Source organism: Hoplias malabaricus, chromosome 1 (genome assembly GCF_029633855.1).
Source record: "Hoplias malabaricus isolate fHopMal1 chromosome 1, fHopMal1.hap1, whole genome shotgun sequence".
In the NCBI taxonomy this organism is placed as follows: domain Eukaryota; kingdom Metazoa; phylum Chordata; class Actinopteri; order Characiformes; family Erythrinidae; genus Hoplias; species Hoplias malabaricus.
The window spans coordinates 46,587,361-46,609,141 of NC_089800.1; the positions used below are offsets into that span (position 1 = coordinate 46,587,361).

General features: G+C 39.4%; 1 protein-coding gene across 8 annotated transcripts in view; it reads right to left on the bottom strand.

The window, feature by feature from the left end:
• Window positions 1–21,781, bottom strand: part of bcas3 (BCAS3 microtubule associated cell migration factor) — a 253,815-nt gene that overhangs the window by 165,860 nt on the left and 66,174 nt on the right. For all 8 annotated transcript variants that reach the window (XM_066664491.1, XM_066664500.1, XM_066664482.1 and 5 more), the window contains 4 exons: window positions 19,203–19,353; window positions 4,255–4,379; window positions 3,659–3,824; window positions 2,337–2,437 (listed from right to left, as the gene is read on the bottom strand). In XM_066664491.1, coding sequence (XP_066520588.1) covers window positions 2,337–2,437; window positions 3,659–3,824; window positions 4,255–4,379; window positions 19,203–19,353 — 543 coding nt within the window. The remainder of the gene's footprint in view (window positions 1–2,336; window positions 2,438–3,658; window positions 3,825–4,254; window positions 4,380–19,202; window positions 19,354–21,781) is intronic.

Below are 21,781 nucleotides of genomic sequence, written 5' to 3' on the forward strand. Positions count from 1 at the left end.
CAGCCACGCAAATATTGGTCTGTCTTTTTTAAAAAATTTCACACTAAATTGTAGCAAATATATCCGGCCAGCCAAAGTCAAAAACAAGAGAGAGAGCTGTGTCGTCAAGAAAAGCATTCACACCTTCCCTTCAGAAATCCAGGCTCATTCGTTAGCGAGCTCTCAGACACAGAGGTGCCTGTTTGTGATAAAAGGCGACTGATGTCGCTATCCGAGGATTCCCTGAGCGCGGTCAGCTGCTTTGGAGAAGCTTTTCGCAGGCCGGCGCATCCTTATTATCTTCCCTTCATCTGGGTAGACTTGGCGGTGGTTGGCTAATGCTCCTCCTCCCGAGTGCAGCCCAAGCCCGGGCAGATGGACAGGTGGAGATAGTGACCATGAAGTGGCGCCACGGCTGCTTTTATCACCAGCCCTGCAGGCTCCAGCTCCTCTGACCCTACCGTCCACATGCTGCATTTTTAATCAGCTGGGTCATCCAATATAGAGGCAGGAGCAGGTCCGTCAATCATGTAGGCATGCTGCGGGTCCGCACGGTCCAAACACAGGCAGGGACTATGTCCTTCCAGCGACCCGCAGAGCCTGGGAACTGCCCGCTGCAACTGCCCTTGTGCTATCTCTGCCTCTCTTCCGTCATCTTTGCCTTTCTTCCTTCGCTGTAGTGGGCTTCATCTGATGTTACAGGGAACACGAGAGCCTGATAACATTTGTATTCATAGCAGAGGTAAAGCTTCTTCTCTAGGCTTGTTTCTCTACGTTTAATAAAAGGTGGCAGCCGGGGTTGGTTTCTCCCTGCGTGAGAGCTGCCTCCTGCACTGCTGCGACACTGAGAGGAGACTTTGTTGAATATTCCCTTGGCCCAAAACACCATGACCAGATGGAAAAAGTGAAGGTGGCAAGCAGCGAGCCACACTGCACTTTGTAAAGAGAGCTGAGGGCAATGCAAAAATGTGACCACGATTATGTGCATACTGACCCGAGCCCACGCCGTATCAGGTTGGTTGAGGCTGAGTGGTAATTGGGAAGGATAGGGCAAAGATTTCTGGCTAATTTTAATTGGACATAAATGTTAACACACAGCTCATTATGTCACTTCCCCTAGTGGAGCACATTCACACAGAGCCTCTGCCACGATCACTCACAAGAACCTACTTCATCACTCTGACACATGCGAGGTTATTAGAACTAATTCTAGAGAATATTCTACCCGTTAGACCTCGAGCAGTTGAGATTTAGTGAGAGAGAACTAATGCAAAGCCTTGCCTGGGGGACCCCGAGAACTAATTACTGATTTATGTTTATGATTATCTGGCTAATGCTACAATGCTCATTTATTCAAGACGTATTAGATGTGTGGCCATCCATGAGCTTCCTGCCCTCGAGTTGCCTCTTCTTCCCTTTTGGATGTCAACCTAGAGTGCTCGCATTCTCAATGTACTTGTTATTGAATTACATGGATTTAAGGCCACACTAATTGCTTTCATTTGAATGCTGAGTTAATTCAGAAGAGAAACATTATGGCTGAGTGACAAAGACCCAATTAAAGATGCCACTAGAGAAATGTGTATGCTTGTATTTATGTGACCAAGGAAAGTGAGAAATGGAAATACGTGGATTGAGGCACACACACGATTACAAACAAACGTCTCTTAGGGAATATATAGTTGTTGTTGTTTTTTTCTTAATTTTGTGAGTTTCATTCTAAAATGAACAAAAACAAATACACACAATATACAACACATACCCAAACATAGACTCATGCAAAACAATGGGCTAAACCCAAAAGTGCAATATGTTAAGCTTCTAATGGTCTCAACAGCAAATAATTGATCAGAAAGTAGAGAGAGCTGTTCCACTCAATGGTAATGGACACAAACAGCTCATGAGTAAATTACAATGTTTCCTGGTTGGTTGGTGTTTAATGTGAGGCCAATGCTTCTGTATAGGGTTCAAATCTGGACTCCAACCAGGTCAAAGCATGACCTCAAGCCACTATTCCTTGCACTGTTCCTCTTTAGAAAACTGGTCCACACTGATCTACAAAGCCACCTTTGGACCATCACCATGCAACACAAATCATCACTTTGCATGAGAAGCAAAGAGAACTGTGTTAGTGAATTGACCTATTTACACCCCCCCCCCCCAAAAAAAAAAAAAAAACATTTAATGCAGAAAGCAGTAGTGATGAGCAAATACTGCCATGGGTCTCAGAAGTGAATTTAGTTTTTGCTCATTTTCTGGCCAATGACTTGTTATTAGGGCTATTATATGTTTAATATTTAGCAATTTGGGCTTTGGCCCATTTGTTTGCACAGGAGTGTAGATGGACAAATACTTACATCCAGCCAGGATGTATTGGTAGTACTGCACCAAGTCTGAAGCCAGCACCAAGGGGTGGTTGCTGTTGAAAGGAGGTTGTAGCTCGTTCCACTGTGGAGTTCTACTCAAAACAAACACAGAAATCAATTTAGGAAGCTCATATCACAGAACCAGATGTATAGAACGGTCTCCTGCTGAGCAATAATGGACTCAATTCCCACAAGCCTGGCAGCCCTTCCATATCATCTGCCTAAAGTATACTGACCCAGCCGTACACAACACTGCACGCTATCACTTTACCTTCACAATTAGATTAAAAACAGCTATTAAAGCTAGCTTTTAATGTCTATTTTCATTAGACATATAACCCTTTGTAAAAGCCACAGACCATTCTTTATGTATATACGTCTGTGTGAAGTTGGTTTTTCTTTCTGCTTCTTATGATCTCTGTTATTCCAAAAGCCTTCAATATTGAGGTCTGAGCTCTAGGGTGGCCAGTCTATTGTACAGAGAACGTAGTAGATACTTTATTTAATTAGTACATTTTTGGTTTATGTCCTTATGTTAACATCACGCTGATAACTATGTCAAGCTACACTTCCTTTCTGACCCACCATAATGAACAGAAACAACGTCTTTTTTCTGAAGCAAGTATGAAAGCTAACAAAGGCAGATGTTTTAAGTCTTGCATGGTTTTTAGGACTGTCTCTATACCTTTCAGTCATTTTTAGTTTGTGTTTTGGGAGATCCTTTTTTACTCTACTCATTTTCCTCCCAAAATCCCCATGTTCTGTGGAATATTATATTCATATTCTCTTTAGATATATATCTTTTAAAATAAGCACCTTACATTTAAAGGCTGTTTTGACAGAAATAATAATCTTTAGCATACATACAGCCCTCCCTATCCGCAGAGGATTGGTTCCAGGGCCCCACTAGGATACATTAATATGTAGGTACACAGGTCACTTATCTAAAACAGCATAGTATGTGTTTCAAAAGTACAGTTTGATTTAGATAAGACCGCATAAATATGTCAATAGCATATCAATCTTTATTTTTTTAGGTTTTTTTTAATATGCAAATTTTTATTTTTAATACTACACAACAGTTAACATTAAATAACAAAAGAGAACATTTGTTTTACAGGTAAGTAATGACAAGCACAAGTAATTGTAAGTTTTTTGTTGTTTATGTTTTTAATTTCCATTATGCGGTTGGTTGCATAACCCCTGGATACTGAGGAACGACGGTAGTAGCCTATGAAATATTGTCAGGACTACAGCAGTGTAGAGATGTACTTCTATGGTGAAGTGTGGTTATGAGAGGGCAGGGCCAGTACCTGGCCAGATTCCAGCAGGCCCTCGGACAGGTGTTCAGCTCCAAAGGTGTGTCATCTCCTATCTTCTGTGCTGTGCTGATTGGCCGAGGCTCCAGCACATGCTCCACCAGGTTGCCATAGCAGCTCACAATGTAGAGGGAATCAACAACAGCCTGACGAGACTGATCTAGAGCACAGAGATGAGTCCAACATCATTCACTTTATCATTTAAATGCTTCCGTATTACCACAATTATGAACACACGTGAACTGACTTATATGTGACATATGCAAAATTTTGACAGCTCTAGTGGATACATTGAATTTGAGAGTGAAGCAGTTTAAAAGGATTTTTATCCTTTTTAAAATGTTGGAATCAATCAGTAGACTAAACAAATAATAAAAGATCTCCATTAACTGTACTTTTTCAGTTCATAAAGACCATACTGACTAGTAATACAAAAGTAATACAAAAGACTAAATATGTAAAATAAAAATATATTTTAAAAAATATATTTTACAATTTTGCAAATGATTCTAATAAAATTTCTGAACAGAACTGTGCAATGTTTGATACAGTATGTTGTAGACCATGTGTTGTGTCTGAGTGGTTCTGACCTTTCTCTCTCTTCATGTTTGGGTTGGTGATGAACCAGGAGCGAGAGGAGGCAAAAACTGCAGCCACACAAAACTCCCCTCCACTGGATTTACTGGGAGAGATCTGAGGAGGTGGCTTGGATTTACTGTAGGACACAAAAAACCAAGAAGACATGAGAGAGCGAGAGAGAGAGAGAGCGAGGGGAGGGGAAGAGAGAGTGAGAGGGAGACAGAGGTGAGAGAGAGAGAGAGAGAGAGAGAGAGAGAGAGAGAGACTGCTTCCAAAAACCCTAAGTTACTGCTTTTTCCTACTGATCCTCCTCCTGTCCCTCCATGACCTAGAAACAGCTTTGGAGATGCCATCTTGCTGTCTGTCCAAATACAGGAGGAGAGAACATGCTCCAAACACCCAGAGCAGCTTAGACCAGAGGATGTATGAGTGTGTGCGTCCTCATATGAGGAATTCTGTTACTGATTCTAGAATGACATCTCCCAGCTTGCGTGTCTAGATTACTGGGAAAACAATGGAGAAAGCAGTCACAATCGTAAGTGTAAATCTGCCTTTTAAATTAATATGATCTGGAAAGCTAATCTACTCTGCACCATTTTACATAAAAGGGAGCAATGTGTTTTCACTGGCATTAGTTCAGCAAGGAAAAGGGATATAACACAGTGATACAAAATAAAATAGTATTACTCTCAGTTCATTACAAAACATGCAGTTAAACAAGTATCAACCAGTTAAATATTTCCTTGCCATCAACATACATCTACTTTCTTAATGAACTCCCTTGAAAGATCTGAACTGCTTTTAATATCCTAAGCCATTGTAGCCTTTGGCAAATGAGAGGCACGCTTTCAAGTGAACAGTGTGCTTAGTTAATCAACAATCATCATCATCATCATATTTGACGACATTAAAAATGTTCAGTTATCACATTTCTCAGCTGTTCATTCACTATACCCCTCCTGCTCCTTTCCTCTTTGATTCCATTGATTCCTCAGTGTTTTTCAGGGATATGAGCAGAGGGAAGAGAGGAGGAGGAAAGCAGCAACAGCAAAAGTTTCTGGATGCAGGACAGGGAAGGGAGAAAGAGAGGGAGAGATTAACAGGGAGGGGAAAGTCTTTGAAATGATGGCACAGAGCAGCTTCTGCAGCCTGCTGTAGAGAATCTGAGGCCCAGGGTCAAATAACAGAGAAAACTCAAAGCCACATCACTGAAAAGAAAAGACACATCAACTTGGGATGCATAAATCAAGACAATGTTCCCCACGCATGAATGACTTCTTTCAAGGGTTTTGGATGAGACAAGAAAATTTCACATCAACAAAACAAAATACTTGGTCTGTAAACAATGAACGTTACACAAATGCACACCATGCATGTTTGCAAAAAAGATACAGTGTCTTCCAAAGTTTAGCCTGATGTGTTTAAGACATACATGTAAGTTTGTAAAAAGAACGCTGTTTTGAAGCAAATGAAATCTAATTAACAAAGAGCAATTGTGTTTAAAATGTTTTTTTTTCTAAAACGCTAGACATTTTGTAAAACCAAAAATGCTTGCTTGAGTCTTAGTGTACTGTTTAGGCAGTACATTATATGGAATAAGTATTGGGACACACTTTCTAATCACTCAGTACCATTGCCACAAGTGTATAAATCCAGCACCTGGTGCAATCTGTCTTTACAAATCATTGTGAAAGAATGGGACATTCTAAAGAGCTCACTAAATTTGACCATGGTACTGTAATAGGAGTCAGTTTATGAAAGTGCTTCCCTCCTAGATATAACACAATCATCTGTGAATGGTATTACTGAAAACTGGAAGCGTTTAGGAACCACAGCAGCTCAGCCACAAAGTGACAGACTATTCAAAGTTACAGAGCAGTTTTGTTGAGTGCTGAGGCCCATAGTGAGACACACATTCATATCTGAAGTAAATCCTAAATTTGTATGGCATTTCATGTGATCAACATTTGAAGTAACAAGAAAAACAGTATACTTAATATTAATATATTATTATATTAATGTTTTCCATAAACAATTTATGTAAGTTCCTTACAACTGAAAATACAATGCAATATATTTCCTTACAAATGGCAATATACATCAAATATCAAGATTTAAATCATAAAAATGTGAACAGTTTGTTCTCTTCCCTTAAAGTTTGCTATATGCACACTGGTAAACTGTAGGTAGTGTTGATGTCATTTACTTATAAATCTGCCCAAATGGAGGCTCTGCAGCTGCCTCCGCAGGTCTCACTCTGTATTTGCCATTGAAGAGAATTTATTGGGGGCTATTGAATTATTCTGCATGCCAGAAATGGTTTGATGAAACCCAACACAGAAAACGGTTGAGCAGTTGTAATATGGGTCGCCATATGGAACTCATCCTGAAACAGCAGCAGTGTGGTATCCGTGTCCAGCTCATGGCTTACCTGCCCTGTAAAATCTACCATCGACATCTCAGCCATATACAAGACTGAACACTGAAAATCGCCTGAAGAACCAGACCAATAATATCATCACAGGAAACATAACTACACACTAAATGTATAATGGTATGTGGATGAGGACTATTTTCTACCATTTCTATAAGTAGTATAATAGTCTAATGCTTCTGGAACAGCCCTTTAACAGAATTCAGCACACAATATATAAGCAGTGATACTCTACAGTGCCATGTAGAGTGAGGATGAAATTATATGTTTAAATACAGTTCGGTTTACAAAGTGAAAATAATTGAAAACTTCCTATAGAGTGAAATTTAATTTTGTTGAAGTATATTTATATGCTCAGCGTTGGGGACAAATATCTAAACTATGCCATTAGGTTTGCACAGGCCAGTGGTGTGTGCTCTGTAGATGATGTACTTATTTTCATTTAGAAAATCAAAACATGTAACATGAACTAGCATGCATAAATCTTTGCATACAACTGTAAGCCTGAGTGTAATAAATATTTAGGATATTAGACAGTATTAAAGACAGCTAAGTTTAATCTGAAACTTGACCTGGATGGTTTGTCCAGTAGTTGAACTCTTCTATCCAGCTCCATATGACACACTAATAGGTGCTGAGTGACCTGAACTCTCACTCTTTCACTACCCTTAAAGCTGTCAGCAAGTCATAAATTACTCTTAGGATGAGGAGTGTTGCTGACGTCTTTGTTCAACTGACACCATGCGTGGGATGGTGGCTACAGTGGAGAAAAAAAAAAGTAAAGAAATGCCCGAGGAGTGCTATTGGGAAGTATTTATTAGTGTTGGAAAAGGAAAACGTTGAATGAATAAATATGTGAGTTGTACTGTATGCAGCTGATGAGGAGATAGCAGTGTGTCAGGATATTGCTTTGCCCTGGGTGGATGTGTGGCTGGCTGTTTGTGTGTCGGTCGGGGGAAATAGAGGGTCCAGAAGTAAGTCAACCCATTGAGAATTCTGAATGTGTTTCTGCAGATGGCAGCAGGACACAGCACAGTACAGTTCCAAATTCATGACTGCATATTAGAAATGTGTATGGGAACTTGAGTACTCAGTTAACTGTTTAGCTGTCACTATTCGAATAATGAAATCACTATTCAAGGATCCGTTACAAATTAATCTTGTGAAGTCATTCTGAAAACTTGGCATTGAACTCATTACATACCTGAGTGGAAACTGCAAAGTTTTGTTTTGCAGTCGCCCTATTTGTAAGAACAACTGAGCACAGGAAGAACACTGCTCCACAGTGAGCCCCCTCTCACAAAAAAGAGAACGGTAAAATAATGCATTTGCACACTTTGCTGGAGGAAATTGGATTTGCAGCTATTGATGCAGATTTGGGATTTTGGATCTTTAAAAGGTTAACCATTTAACCGTTATGGTTATTCAAATAAAACTTATTTGGAATGCACAACCCATATATTTAGTCTTTTTTTCTACAAACAAACCTCTTCTGTACTAATGCCTAACATGGCTAATAACTCAAGCCAAAAAAACTCCATCGCTGCTATTTTTGTAGCAGTAACTTCCAAAGAACCTATCCTATTTTCAAGGTTTGAATTTGCGATTCTTAAAGAGCAAGGTATTTTACGAGAGTACAAATATTACTGGTGTGGATAAGTAGCAATACTCAGGGCACCACAGACGACTGACAGTTTTAAAAAGGGAAATGTTTAAAAAAGTGTTTTATATTAGTGATGGTTTTACTTTGAGATTTGTTCAAATGAAAAAATTACAATTTATTATTATTATTAACAAGAATTAGGCCAAGTGTAACTCCAAACCCCTGTAGAAACACAACCGCAGGTAGGAATCAGTATGTCCTGGCTGCCAATGGCCAAGAGATAAAAGTGGACGATAAAACTTCACCCCCCACCAGATCTGGACGCTCTGGAAGGCAAATTATATCACTAGCTTTACACTGTGGGAGGCAGGTGAAGAAGAGGGAAGGAGTTTAAGGTGTAAGGAGCCTATTAAGTCACTTAAAAGCCAATGTTAGGCCTGAAGGACTGGTTTCAGTAGCATGAGCAACATGACCATACTCCAGATGACAACTTTAATTTCTATATAATCACAGCCTGCCACACTCTGCTGCCCAGAGTTCCCGGGAAAAGAGAGGAAGCTGTATCTCCTTACACTCGGCTGCTTTTTTGGTAAGAGATTCCAATAATGAATCTGGGAATAACATTATTCTTTAGGAGATGTTTTAAAGTATAAATGGCAGCCTTTGAATGTTAGACCGCCGCTGAAGAGAACGGGAGTGGCGCATGGTGCTGGGTTTGAGCTGAAGGGCAGGTTTGGCTGGAGTCCCTGAGCCAGGGGGAACTGAGAGCTGTCTTGCCATTGGGGTTTTTGAGGAGAGCTCTTTGAAGAGGGTTTGGTCAGCAGCAGCTGCCAAAGGAGCCAGATCACAGCTTGGTTCGCAATACTCTGGTTCTTTAAGTAAAACAACCACTAGCGTTGATATGTCTGTATTTTAAATCACACTTTTCCTCTTGCTCTTGCTTGAAGTGGCTTGAAAGTGTTGGGGTTTCTGCTCCCACCCTAGACAACACAAGCTGCAGTTATACTGCAGACCATATACCATATGTATGAGTGGATTATTCCGAATAAATATTGGCACCGAATGGCATTCTACGAAAAACGTAACTGAATAACAATAAATTCTAAAACATAAACATACTTAGCATGGTGCATGAGAAGGAAAGATGGAGGTTACTGAACAAGAGCCAAATGAGTCTCCTCTCTTTCTTTTTTCATTCTTGGCTTCCCCCCCTTCCCCTACTGCTTCTAGCCGCAACGGTCCGGGAGTTTTTCTGTCTTCCTAATTCACTGAAAAGACTCCTCGCATGTCATTTCCACTTTTAATTTAACAAATGAGGACTCTTGACTTGAGCTAATAGCTTTTCCTCAAGGGCATAATTCAATCTGTAATGTCCACCATCAAAGTCCCCATGCATTATGGTCTGGGAGCAGGCGAGGCGCCATCGAGGGGCAGAAGCAGCCTCCATTTATTTTCAGGGCCTGTAGTAAACAAATACAGCAGGACACTCGCTCCTGTCAGCCACTGAGCTACAAAGAGCTGAAGCAGTGTGCTGGTCATGACTCAGTGGGCCGGTCGTGAGAGCCATATGGTTGGTGTATATCAGGCGGGAGGGCCGGTATTAGGGTGTGCTTGAAAGAGTTCAGCAGCATGTGGAAATATCCTTCAACGTCACATTTATTATTTTACAGCAGCCATTCCCAAACACAGCCAGACGCAGGGCTGCTGGATGCACTGTGCTAATGGTGGCCATTTGGGAGTCCTTTCCACCATAAACAATGAAGCCCTGCATCAAACACTGAGACAGGAACAAGAACTTTTCTACTCCATTTCCGTCGTTCCACCTCATCACAACACCACTGTGAAAGACACTCATTCCTGTGCAACATACTTTCCTTGACAAAACAGTAGAGTGACTTCCAGAGACCTGCGGAACAACCAGGTTTTTTTTTTTTTTTTTTTCTCCTCAAGGTTTCAAGGCAATGGCATAGAGCCATGGACACACAGAAAATTTTAAAGAAATTGTTTGAAAAGAATCTTGTTTTAATTGTTGGAAGAAATGGATCTTTATTTGGATTATTGCTATTCAGTCAAAGGACTCTATTCCTATAATGTATATCATATTAGAATTAGCCATTGGGGTTAAACACTTGCACTTTGACCTTGGAGCAACTTTACAGTCATTAAATAAGCTGTTGAAATCTCCAAGTAAATGAAGTGGAGGGCAGGATGTGTTACTGGTGCATCATACATTAACATTTGCCTGGCTCATTAAGGAGGAAGTCATTAAGGGTATCGCTGTTTCTCATTCCCACGAAACAGAGCAGAAAAGAAGAGTATCAATTAAAAAGTAGAGGAGGACTTGATAAAGATGGAAAGTAGCAAGGCTACTTGGAAAGTGGAAAGCAGCACATGCTTTCATTTACAGGCAGGAGTGAAGCAGCATAAGGACCTTAAGGGGACAATTCACTGGAAGCTCATTTCACAGAACTCTTCCATCTTTTCTAACTGAAACCGTCACAGTTGGGATTCTTCTAAAAGCCTGAGACCCTTTCTAAAAGAGGTTTGCTATTACAGACAATATTTCTCAACAGTCTAGCTCAGGTCTGCCCCGCAGGCCTCTGCTGCATTCGTCCGGAGTTGTGATTCAGGAAGGATATGCTGGATTACGACAACAGCAATATTTTAAATGTTAGCATGTTAAGATTCATAAGATATCTTAAAAAAATAAAGAAAAAACAGCTTAAAAAGCTTAAAAATAGGCCATGTCCTACACCAGCTATCTCTCACAAAATATATCACAAACAAAATACACACATATAACACACTGTACATAACCACACTGCACTGCAGCTATTTCAAAGTTTGGATAAAATGGAAATAACTCTTTATTTATATGATTTATATGATATCTGATAACAAAACCCAGTGTGTGGACAGTTTAGTCATTTTTATCCAAATGATTAAGTGCATCAATAATTTATCTTCGTAGTACACATGTAATATCTTGCATCTAGTGTCCTGAAAAATGTAACCTCAGGGCCATTCCGAACTGTAATTAAATGAGCAAACACAGCTTCTTGCACAGTACTGTACACTTCTTTAACTGCATCATGTAGAGTTTTATCTTGAATCTGCTGTGAAATGACCATGGTACAAAATGCTGACACAGCATTCCATGCTTGTCGTGTCCCGAAATCCTCACGTCAGATCAAAAGGAGAGACAGGAAGACTTTGCCACTCTTCTCCAAGGCAGCACATGGCACACAGCATATTTCACATCTCCAGGACATAAAATCATAACTCAACTCAAAGATGATCCTTTTGAATAAACAATCATTGTCTTTCAGTTTGAAGAAGACAAATGAAGCAAGCGAGGGAGAGGCAGTTATGGGAAATTGGCCTCAAGAAAACCGCAGCACAAGTGAAGCAGTGTGACGTCTACGCAAAGCTCAGAACACAGTGTCCCCGAGACCAGCTCTTTACACACGGAGGCATTCTCTCTTCACAATCACATGCTCACGCTCATACCACAGCTGACTACAACTCAAACAGCTTTAATAAATTACTTCATATTGTACAACTCACAAAAAAGTTGCAAATATAACGTTTTTAAAACTTTTATCTTGCTGCATATTCTTACATTGTGCAGTCCTCGTGTTTTTGTGAATGTATTCATTTGTAAAAACTGCATCTAAAAACTTAGGATGGCTTCAAATAAACAAACATTATAAGCTTAGCCTCATGGAATGTGCTACTGCAGTCAGTTGGCAGCTTCTCACAAAAAATAGTAAGATAAATGAAAACGTATCTGAAGAGTCTTGCCACAGGCTGCTGGAACATACTGATCACAAACAAGCTCAAATAATACTTCAATATGAACGAAAAATGAAATGAATGCACTTGCTAGCTGAAGCAAATACAAAGCGAAGCATGCTTGGAGTGAATTGGAAAAACTCACCATGGAGTTTTAATGGAAAAACATCCTGCCCCAAAGAGGTAGGGTCTTCATGACGGGAGAGATACACACAGATACATGGAAAAACCATTATTATCCACTTAACTGAGCAAACAGTTAAAACAGAGCATTGCACATACCTATTGTAAACTAAAATGATTCAGACTAGTTTGCTACAAATTTTTTTTTATAAGAATTACTTAGATCCAAAAGAGCATCACACAACAGTCTAATTATTTCTCAAAAACAAAAACAAAATAAATACATACATAATAATCAGGGCTGTCAAAAATAAATGCAGTATTAAGCCATGAATACATGTATTAACACACCTGCTTGAACCCTCAAACCATTAGTAGCGTGCAAGCTAAAGCCTATCTGCTATCAATGCTGCTATCACAGAATCCACAATCACCTTATTACACATACAGCTTTAAAAACAGCCTTTAAAGCAATACCTGCAACACTTTCTCACACTATCATTTGGTTTGAATTTTGGCAAAAGCAACAATTGCAATTAATGATGTATTTTTACAAAGCATAAAGTTAGTCAGTTATTTTAATCATATCATAGTCCTAATAATACAATGACAAACTATACAGTGACCGTGATGAATAAAATGTGATTATAAAAATGAAAATCAAGTGGTTACACAGTCAGTCCACCTTACGTCTGTTTCTTATTGGAAAACAGTAACAGAACAGCTGCTGATTCACTGTAAAGGATTTTACTGATCAGCTGAACATGCTGGTGACTGGATTGAACAGCAACATGCTGGGGAAAACTGTAAAAGATGGGTTAGCTTACATGGACTTTCACGTCTCACATTTTGATTTATGGCTATGTCACACTGACACAGACTTAAGCTTGAAGGCACGGGCGGTGTCCGTGATCAATCCAGCATGTCACAGGGTTGATTCTCAAGTGGCTCCAACCCTGAGTGAGGTACTTCAGTCTGAACTACTTCAGTAAATGTCCAGCTGTATTAATGGATGAATGAGTGTGCAAAGTCAATGTGCATAATGCAAGTCCCCTTGGAAGTGCTGATGGCCTGGGTTAAATTTTGATTGTAGTAAAATGATGATTCTGATAGGAGTTTACACTAGAACTGGAAAAAAAAAACTCTGCATTTACAGTGGACACCATTTTTGTCAGTTTTACTGAAAAGCACCTCTATTTAATACCTGCAAAACCATCTTCGACCCACAAAACAGAACTATAAATAAGTAACCATGGTTCAATGCATTTGAGATGCATTCCAGATGACGTCTTGAGTTCACAGCGTGAGGGAGGGCATGGTGATCTTGTAACACCAGTAAATGCTGTAGGTTTAAGCCCTGGTGACTGCAGGACTCAGATCCATCAGGACACACATCCACCTTTCATCACTGACAAGGATGAGAAAAGCAAGGGAATTCATAGCCACTTCAATGTCAAACTGCACAATGATGCGCTCATGCTCTCAGTAATTCATCTAACAGACCTACACACTAAGAGCAAGCATGCCCAAGGAGTGTCTGACACACTAATGAACTGATAAATATACCAGGATGATAAAACTCAGCTACTATCTTTCCTCACTTTTATTATTATTATTATTTCAATTCCATCACTTAATTCCATTAATTTAGTATGATATACGCTAAAATAAATTTATTACACCTAATTCATAGAATTTTATCATTCATTCATTCATTCATTATCTGTAACCGCTTATCCAGTTCAGGGTCGCGGTGGGTCCAGAGTCTACCTGGAATCATTGGGCGCAAGGCGGGAATACACCCTGGAGGGGACGCCAGTCCTTCACAGGGCAACACAGACACACACACATTCTCTCACACCTACGGACACTTTTGAGTCACCAATCCACCTACCAACGTGTGTTTTTTGGACTGTGGGAGGAAACCGGAGCTCCCGGAGGAAACCCACGCTGACACAGGGAGAACACACCAACTCCTCACAGACAGTCACCCAGAGTGGGAATCAAACCCACAACCTCCAGGTCCCTGGAGCTGTGTGACTGCAACACTACCTGCTGCGCCACCGTGCCGCCCAGAATTTTATTCACATCACAAATGATATTGTGATAAAATTAGGCCTTCCAATTAGAACCGAAATATACAGTATATAAAAAAAATAGCACAGAATAGCACCCCCTTGTGGTTCGGTTCCAAAATATGAATAAGTATGGGAGTGAGAGAGTGAATGAGTTACAGGTCAGTTCCATGAAGTTATTTGCCTCCAAAAATCAGACATGGACGTAAATGGGTTAATATAATTACAACACTGATTGAACCAGACCAATAAAATGTATTCATTCATTCATTCATTGTCTGAAACCACTTATACAGGTCATTATACAGGTCTTATACAGGTCCAGAGCCTACCCGGAATCATTGGGCACAAGGCGGGAACTAACCCTGGAACGGGTGCCAGTCCCTTACAGGACGACAAAAAAAAAAAAAAATCACAGAATATTCAAAACATTTTACTCATTACAACTCTGCCTCTATATAATGACCCTGCAGTTACTGAAGAACAGTGACCTCAAAGCGGCTCATTACATTCATTACTCTATGTCTGTCACAATATTTGAAATGGATTATTTTAATATAAAATACTCCAATATATATTAAAAAATTATAAACAATTTTTTATAAAATATATATAAACACAGCCTGCATGGTTTAATATGATAGTGGCAGATGGTCTCTGGTATAGACCCTAGTATATGTTCGATCATGAATCCTATATATATATATATATATATATATATATATATATATATATATATATATATATATATATATACTCGCAGCTTTTCCCAGATAAACTGCATATTGTTGTCATCTACCACCCTCCCTCTCCACTAGGTAACTTCATCAATGTGTTGGAGGTTGAGTGATTTCCCCATTGATGGATTTGTGCCCTCTCTCCTTCAAACATGTGAGATCTTCCCCCTGCTCTGTGGATAACAAATCTACTATGGCTCAACTGGAAAGAACTAAGAATGGCAGAGAGGAGGTGGAGGAAATCTCAACTAGATCCAGACCTTTACACATTCCAGTCTCTCCTATCCAAGTTCTCACAATGAGTAACCTCTACAACATCATTTGTAATCACACTCAGGTTTCACTCTCTCTCTCTCATTCAGTCAGAACCAACCCCAGGATTTCAGCCAGTCTGGTGATGGTGCTGCCAAAGCAGCCCAACTTTCATATTTCCTGATTCTTCTGGATCATTCTGCTCGCAGCCTTTAAGAGTCCCCCACAAGATCCTCCTGTTTCTCCAAACTTGGAATCAGTGGATCTCTATGGACATGGTTCCAGTAGTGTTCCACTCTAGCAGTATCCTCCAAGGCTCAGTGGTGGGTCTTCTGTTACATTTAGTATGTGTGGGTCAGACAAAGCAAGTGCTGCTGGAGTTTTTAAAACAGCTGCACCTATCCCAATCACTGTCCACTAAGCACACCTACCTTGACAGCCCACGTTGCAGATGTAAAGACGTAAAGCGAGGTAAAGCGACGTAAGCGAGAGCAACTCATCTGTTGCTGCACAGCTTGTTTTGGTCATCCGAGGCACCAAGGTACTTAAAAACTCCAACAGCACTGCTGTGTCTGATCCACATGTACCAGCACAACACACACCAACACCCCATCCCAGCCAACAACCTGAAGACGAACCCCAGAAAAATCTTCACCACAATATCACCACCTCCATTGACTAACTGTCTACTTCCTTTGCCATGGTCTAACTTTGGAGGACTAGTTATCGCATGGAACTTAGATTACAAACCTGACCCAGTCATGCATGTTTAATGTCCTCAACTTGTGATTTAACCCTTTATCTCTTAGAAGGCTACCAAGGAGCTTGTCCACGCTCTTGTCAGCTCAAGACTACACTAGTTCAACATGTTCCTCACTGGCCAATCTGTAGGGGCCATTAGGCCCCCTGCAACTTATTTAAGATGCAGCAGCATGGCAGTTTCTCAAACTCATGTTACTCCACTGTTGCTTTCCCTTCACTGGTTTTTAGCAGATGCTCACATCAGATTTAAAACCACAATGCTCACCTAACAAAGCCAAGAATGGAGCCCGATTACACGGTCAAACCCCAATCTGGGCCTCAGGCACTTCGAGCTTCAAGCACACCTTGGTATGAATCACCGATCCATGTCACACTGAAGACACACGTCAATATTCTTCTCTGCCCTAACTCCCAGATGGTGGAATGAACTTCCACTGACTGTCAGTGTTATTCATACTCTAACTAGGCCTGGACTCAAATATTCAGCTCTTAGGTAGGTTTTACGTTATGAGGTACAGATAATTATTTATTTGTTTATTGGTTGAAGTGTAAAATGTTGCAACTATACTTCCCAAGTAAAATTATTGTAAATAAAATCAATAAACAAATTAGATATTTTAGATAAGTTTAAGTTTTAGATGAGATGTACATGATTAGTTTAATAAACGTAATCCCCAAAATTCTTGTCAATACCGCTTCAATACTGAACACAATAGCCTATTTAGTATTTAAATCTGCACAGTTTACATTTTTATTTTATGTCTTAACACTATATTGTTTATCAGGGACACGCATTAATCACCCAAAACATTAATGTGCCAATGTAAGCTAACAGCCTATTTTAAATGTAGACCCTGAGGCCTAATGCCTATAAGGAATAATAATTCAAATAAACAAAAGGATGCTAACATACACACTTCTTCGCTGTCTGTTTTTATTAACTGTCTTTCCGAGACTTCAAAGGCACAAAGTGAGGCTTTTTTTCCAGCAAATATGCACTGATACATTCCGTCAGCCTCATCTCTATGTATGCATTTCTGTAGACCGAGTTAAGAATGATTGTCTAGGCAAGATCCTAGAACTAAAATATCTGGAGACCAGTTCATTGTGGTTGCATTACACATAAAACATGAGTGTTTGTCTGCTTTGGTTGATATAGTTCTTCTACAGATTCTCTCTTCACAAGCTCCGCGTTATTAGTCCCAAACTGCTCTTTTGAGGAAAGAGGGTTCCTCACACTCCTCTCTAAGCAAAACAGCACACGCACGGCTAATGTAGGTTAAACAGGTGGTGTGTTCCTCTGCCATCCTGCCAACAGAGATTGTTCATACAGGTGTAAATGCATCTGTGCAGAGTGGCACACGCACACACATACACACTGTACACAATGGTGTGTGCAGACTGACAGATGGTGTTTCACTGCTCCTGCAAAGCCAGCGTGAGAGTGCCTAATCTCAAATACTATGGTGGTGGTGGGGGGGTCCAACCTGCTCTTTTTCGCACTGGCCCAGAAGCTGGATACAGCTGTGATGCTAAACGTCTAGTTCCCTCAATACTGAGTCACCATCTATGGTTCAGACAGCATCCCCATGTGTTGGCCAGGTCCTCTTTCCTTGCACAGATGTGCGCCATGAGGCTTCTAGCTGGGGAAGGGCTGGGCATTTGATGGGCAGGAGGGATATAAGCTAAAGCAAAGAGGATGCAAGGCAACAGCTGACTGATGTAGGTTTTAAAAAAATATTGCACATGCTGCCTTAGAGCTAAAGCTGTTGGGCAAGGAAGAACGAGGATATAGAAACTGAGATAATGAGTGTGCCAAGTGAACATTAATGACAACGTAGAGATTGCTAATGTTCATTCAAGATAAGGGACAGATACCCTCCCTTTATGAGTGTTCAAGAATCTCATAAGGATATGAGGGTTATGTTAGGGTTCCTATTTTGCCAGAACACAATTAAATAGCAAATTGATGCTTTAAGAAGCTATTTTTCTTCTTTAAAGAAGAATAAATTAGTCTCAAAACAAAATTTCTGGTACTGTTTACCACCTGCCTCTATGGTCCCACCCTCTCAACGGAATTTCTTTATCTATTGCATGCCATTGACCCTGCTGCGTCACTTGTTTCGTTAGTGTATTTCCCTTTCAAACTTTACATTTAAATAAAAATAAACAACTGGAATAAGTCATAATTATGATGAGCCAGTATGTAAATGGATACTGCAGTCGTTGATACGGTTGACCAGTCTTAAAGGCTGTGTTCATATTACATAGGGACAAACTGTATGCTATCACGAGTGTCTGTCAGGTATTATTCATCATTTATACCTGAATAATGCCTGAGGAGAGAAAAGAACAACATGATTGTAGGAGATTGCAAAGCAAGGTTTGCATACCAGTCTAACTCTACATATCAAGAGAATGAAGAACAAGTTCGACATCAAGTCCAGTCTGAACAACAAATGCAAACTCGTTCGTGCTTGGCTTTAAAACTGACACAGTTTGCATGAAATGAGCAGGAAGGTTCATTTTCATCGTTTATCTTCCGACTTCCACAAGAAAAACTACATACGTCCTGAACATTAGGGCGAAATTCCCTGACAAACGCATAGATTTTAAAGTATGATTGTCATACGAATGCAAGTTCTGTAAAATCAGACCAAATAACTTTTTTAATATAAGGGTTAATTATTGTCAAATTAGCTTAGTCTCACTCAAACATATCTGCTTTGATCACTCCTGTCTTGTGAAGGAAGAGAGTTGAACACTTCAGTTCTGAAACCAGTGACTTGACTAATAGGAGTGGATGATGTGACAGAACTCAAAATATCAAAATATTATCTCTAAGCTGACAATTACAACGTTATGATGAATAAAATATTTGCAAATGAAACAACAATCAAAACAAAAATGAGGCCTATTACAAACAGCAAAATATGCCCACAATGTAGATATTTGTAGAAAATAGTTCACATTTGCATAGATCTGAATATAAAGCTTATAATCTCTGTGTTTAAAAACAAAAATTCAAAAAATATATTAATCATAAAATAAGTGCTCCTTAAAAGTATGACTGGATCATACATTTATGGCTCACTTACTTCACTTATGGTGTGAATAATTCTGGGTATTAGTAATTACTTGCAGGTGTACTCAAAGACCTGTACATGCAGAATCTTACCCTGTGCGCTTAGTGATGGTTCCCAGGGTCATGGGTTGCTTGATCTGAGCAAGGGGCAGCACCACAGTCAGGCTTGGTAGAGGAGACAGCCGTGGGTTCCCCATGTTGTTGTTGGTGAAGTTATTGTAGGATTCTTGGCTGGTGAGCTTAGCTGAAAATGCAAAAAAAATAAATTGTATTTAATACAGAAGTATAAATGTTACTTTACCAATATGATAAAAAAAAATAAACAACAACTGAATATATAAAGTATTTCTGTCCTAGGGAGAATCCACACCCATAGCATGTGCAAGGATCTGTAAGACCACACTTCACCGTCCAGCACAGGCCTGATTAAACCTAACTAGCTCAAGATGCTGTGCTAGAAAGCCCTGCGTTAATCAACCATAATCAATAGACATGCTTAAATTACCCCTACTCCTCAAATCCCCTAGCAATGACTTACACAATGTTTGCAACATACAAGCACACTAAACGTAATTTCCCCATTTAAAAGGCTTCCTTTGTGGAGTCTAATAGACTCAAACGATTCTCTTGAAGTGAGAATTTGAAAAACAAAAACAATGTAGAGACAAGGTAGAGGGCAGTTCATGTTTGAAGCAGAGAAGCAGACATGACGGATGCGCATATGGAGTTGATTGGACATGGTGGTCCATCAGTATTTAAATAAAAAAGTCAGGCAGCGCAGGAAAGACTCCTCAAAACTCCTGCCACACTCCCTAGATAATCTCAACATCAAGCATCAATTGAACAACTAATGTTACAGCTGGGTACAACAAGGATTTAAAAATTTAAAAAGGACAAATTAATAAGGTGTACTGAAGACATGAACAATTCATATATTCTAAACCCATTACGACTGTGAATGCAGAATGAGTCGCAAATGCAGAAGCGAGTAATTATCCATGAGTTGCAATCATGTGAATTTTTTTTTTTTTTTTACTACATAAGCTACTAATAAGAACATATATTTATCTCACAAACAGCACTTCTCCCTGCACAGAAGCCAATAACATCATTGTGTCAGGTCATATTGGTCCAGCTATATGTGGACAAAAACACTTTGTAATCCCCTGTTAGCTATATTAGCATCTTCATCATAGGGTCTAATTGAACACTTTTAGTACATTAGCCTCCAAGGCATTTGTGACCAAACTTGCGAAAGTTTGTCATTCACACCCCATATACAAAGTTCAGAAATCATGTTATTTCATTCATGTACTGTTTCAGCATGTTAGAAAGAACAAGCACAAGCCATGTATTGCTTTGTGTCATTCTTTTTCACCTGTTTAAGTTAATGGTAACTTAATCGAATTGCTCTCTGAGAGTATAACTATTTTTTGTAGGATAATATTTTATCACGACTGTCTAAATTATTCCTCCGTTTAGACTTAAAATTAATAAAACAATTCTATCAGCGTGAAAAATGTGAGATAATCAGTGACGTTTCCATGACAGAGAAATAGTGGCTAAACCTCAAATGTCTCCCTACACTCTAAGCAGTGCACAAAGTGGTCATAAAATAATGGTTTCAGCACTCACACAGAGCATTGTATGTTGGAATGTTATTAGCTCCAAATTCAAACCTGTTAAACTGTATTAGATTTATTATTTATTTAGTGCATTATGTAGGGAGTATGGAGCTATTTCAGTAAACACCTACTGACTGACAACCAGGAGAAACAAGGCTCTGTTTAGAGACATGACACAGATTAATAGGCAAGGGTTCCTCACTTATTTTTCTTTAATTTTTACATCTAAATGAGAACTAAACGTGTTGAAAGAAAGTATAAAACACCTGTGAACTGTGTGTTTATTAGTAAGGAGCAAATCCTGAAAACTGTGGCTACAATTCACTGTGATGTCAATTGAGAAAGATAAAATGAGCATTCACCAAAAGCTCAGGCTTTGCAAGCGGAGATGAGTCTTACGTGCTCATCACTTTATGACAAACATCATGAGAGAACTGTGAAATAGTTCAAACATAGCTTCATAGACACAGAGTGTGCCTTTGACAGACCTCCCTGCAGTCCAGATCTGTGTCCTATGGTGCATCATGAAGAGGAGAATTACACAAAGGCGACCACATATTTCAGAACAGCTGAGGTCTTGTATCAAGTTCCAATGGGCAAAATCTTAACATTTTATATAAATAACGTTATTGTCAGTTCTGAAATAATTAAATAGCATAATTAAAAAGTGGTGAGGCAACCCATTGGTAAACATGCCTCTATCTCAATTGTTTGTTTGTTTTTTGCCATATTTTGCTAAAACCAAACTCTAAATATGTGTTTATATTTTAAAAAAATACAATCAAATTGTTCAGTGAAAACATTAAAATATATATTTTTTCTGCTTTAAAAGAACAATCATTTTTTCTATTTTCTGAAAATGGGGTTTTAAAGATGTTACTTGCTTACATTTAATTACATTTCTTTCAAACACATCTTAGCATTTATCCAATCTATCCAGATGCTCTATTACTGGACACAATAGCTAAGATAACATGGTCCTACACAATAAATTCATGCTATGTGCTCTCAACCACTAAAGTTCAAGTGCTGGTTTTCTGATCCCAT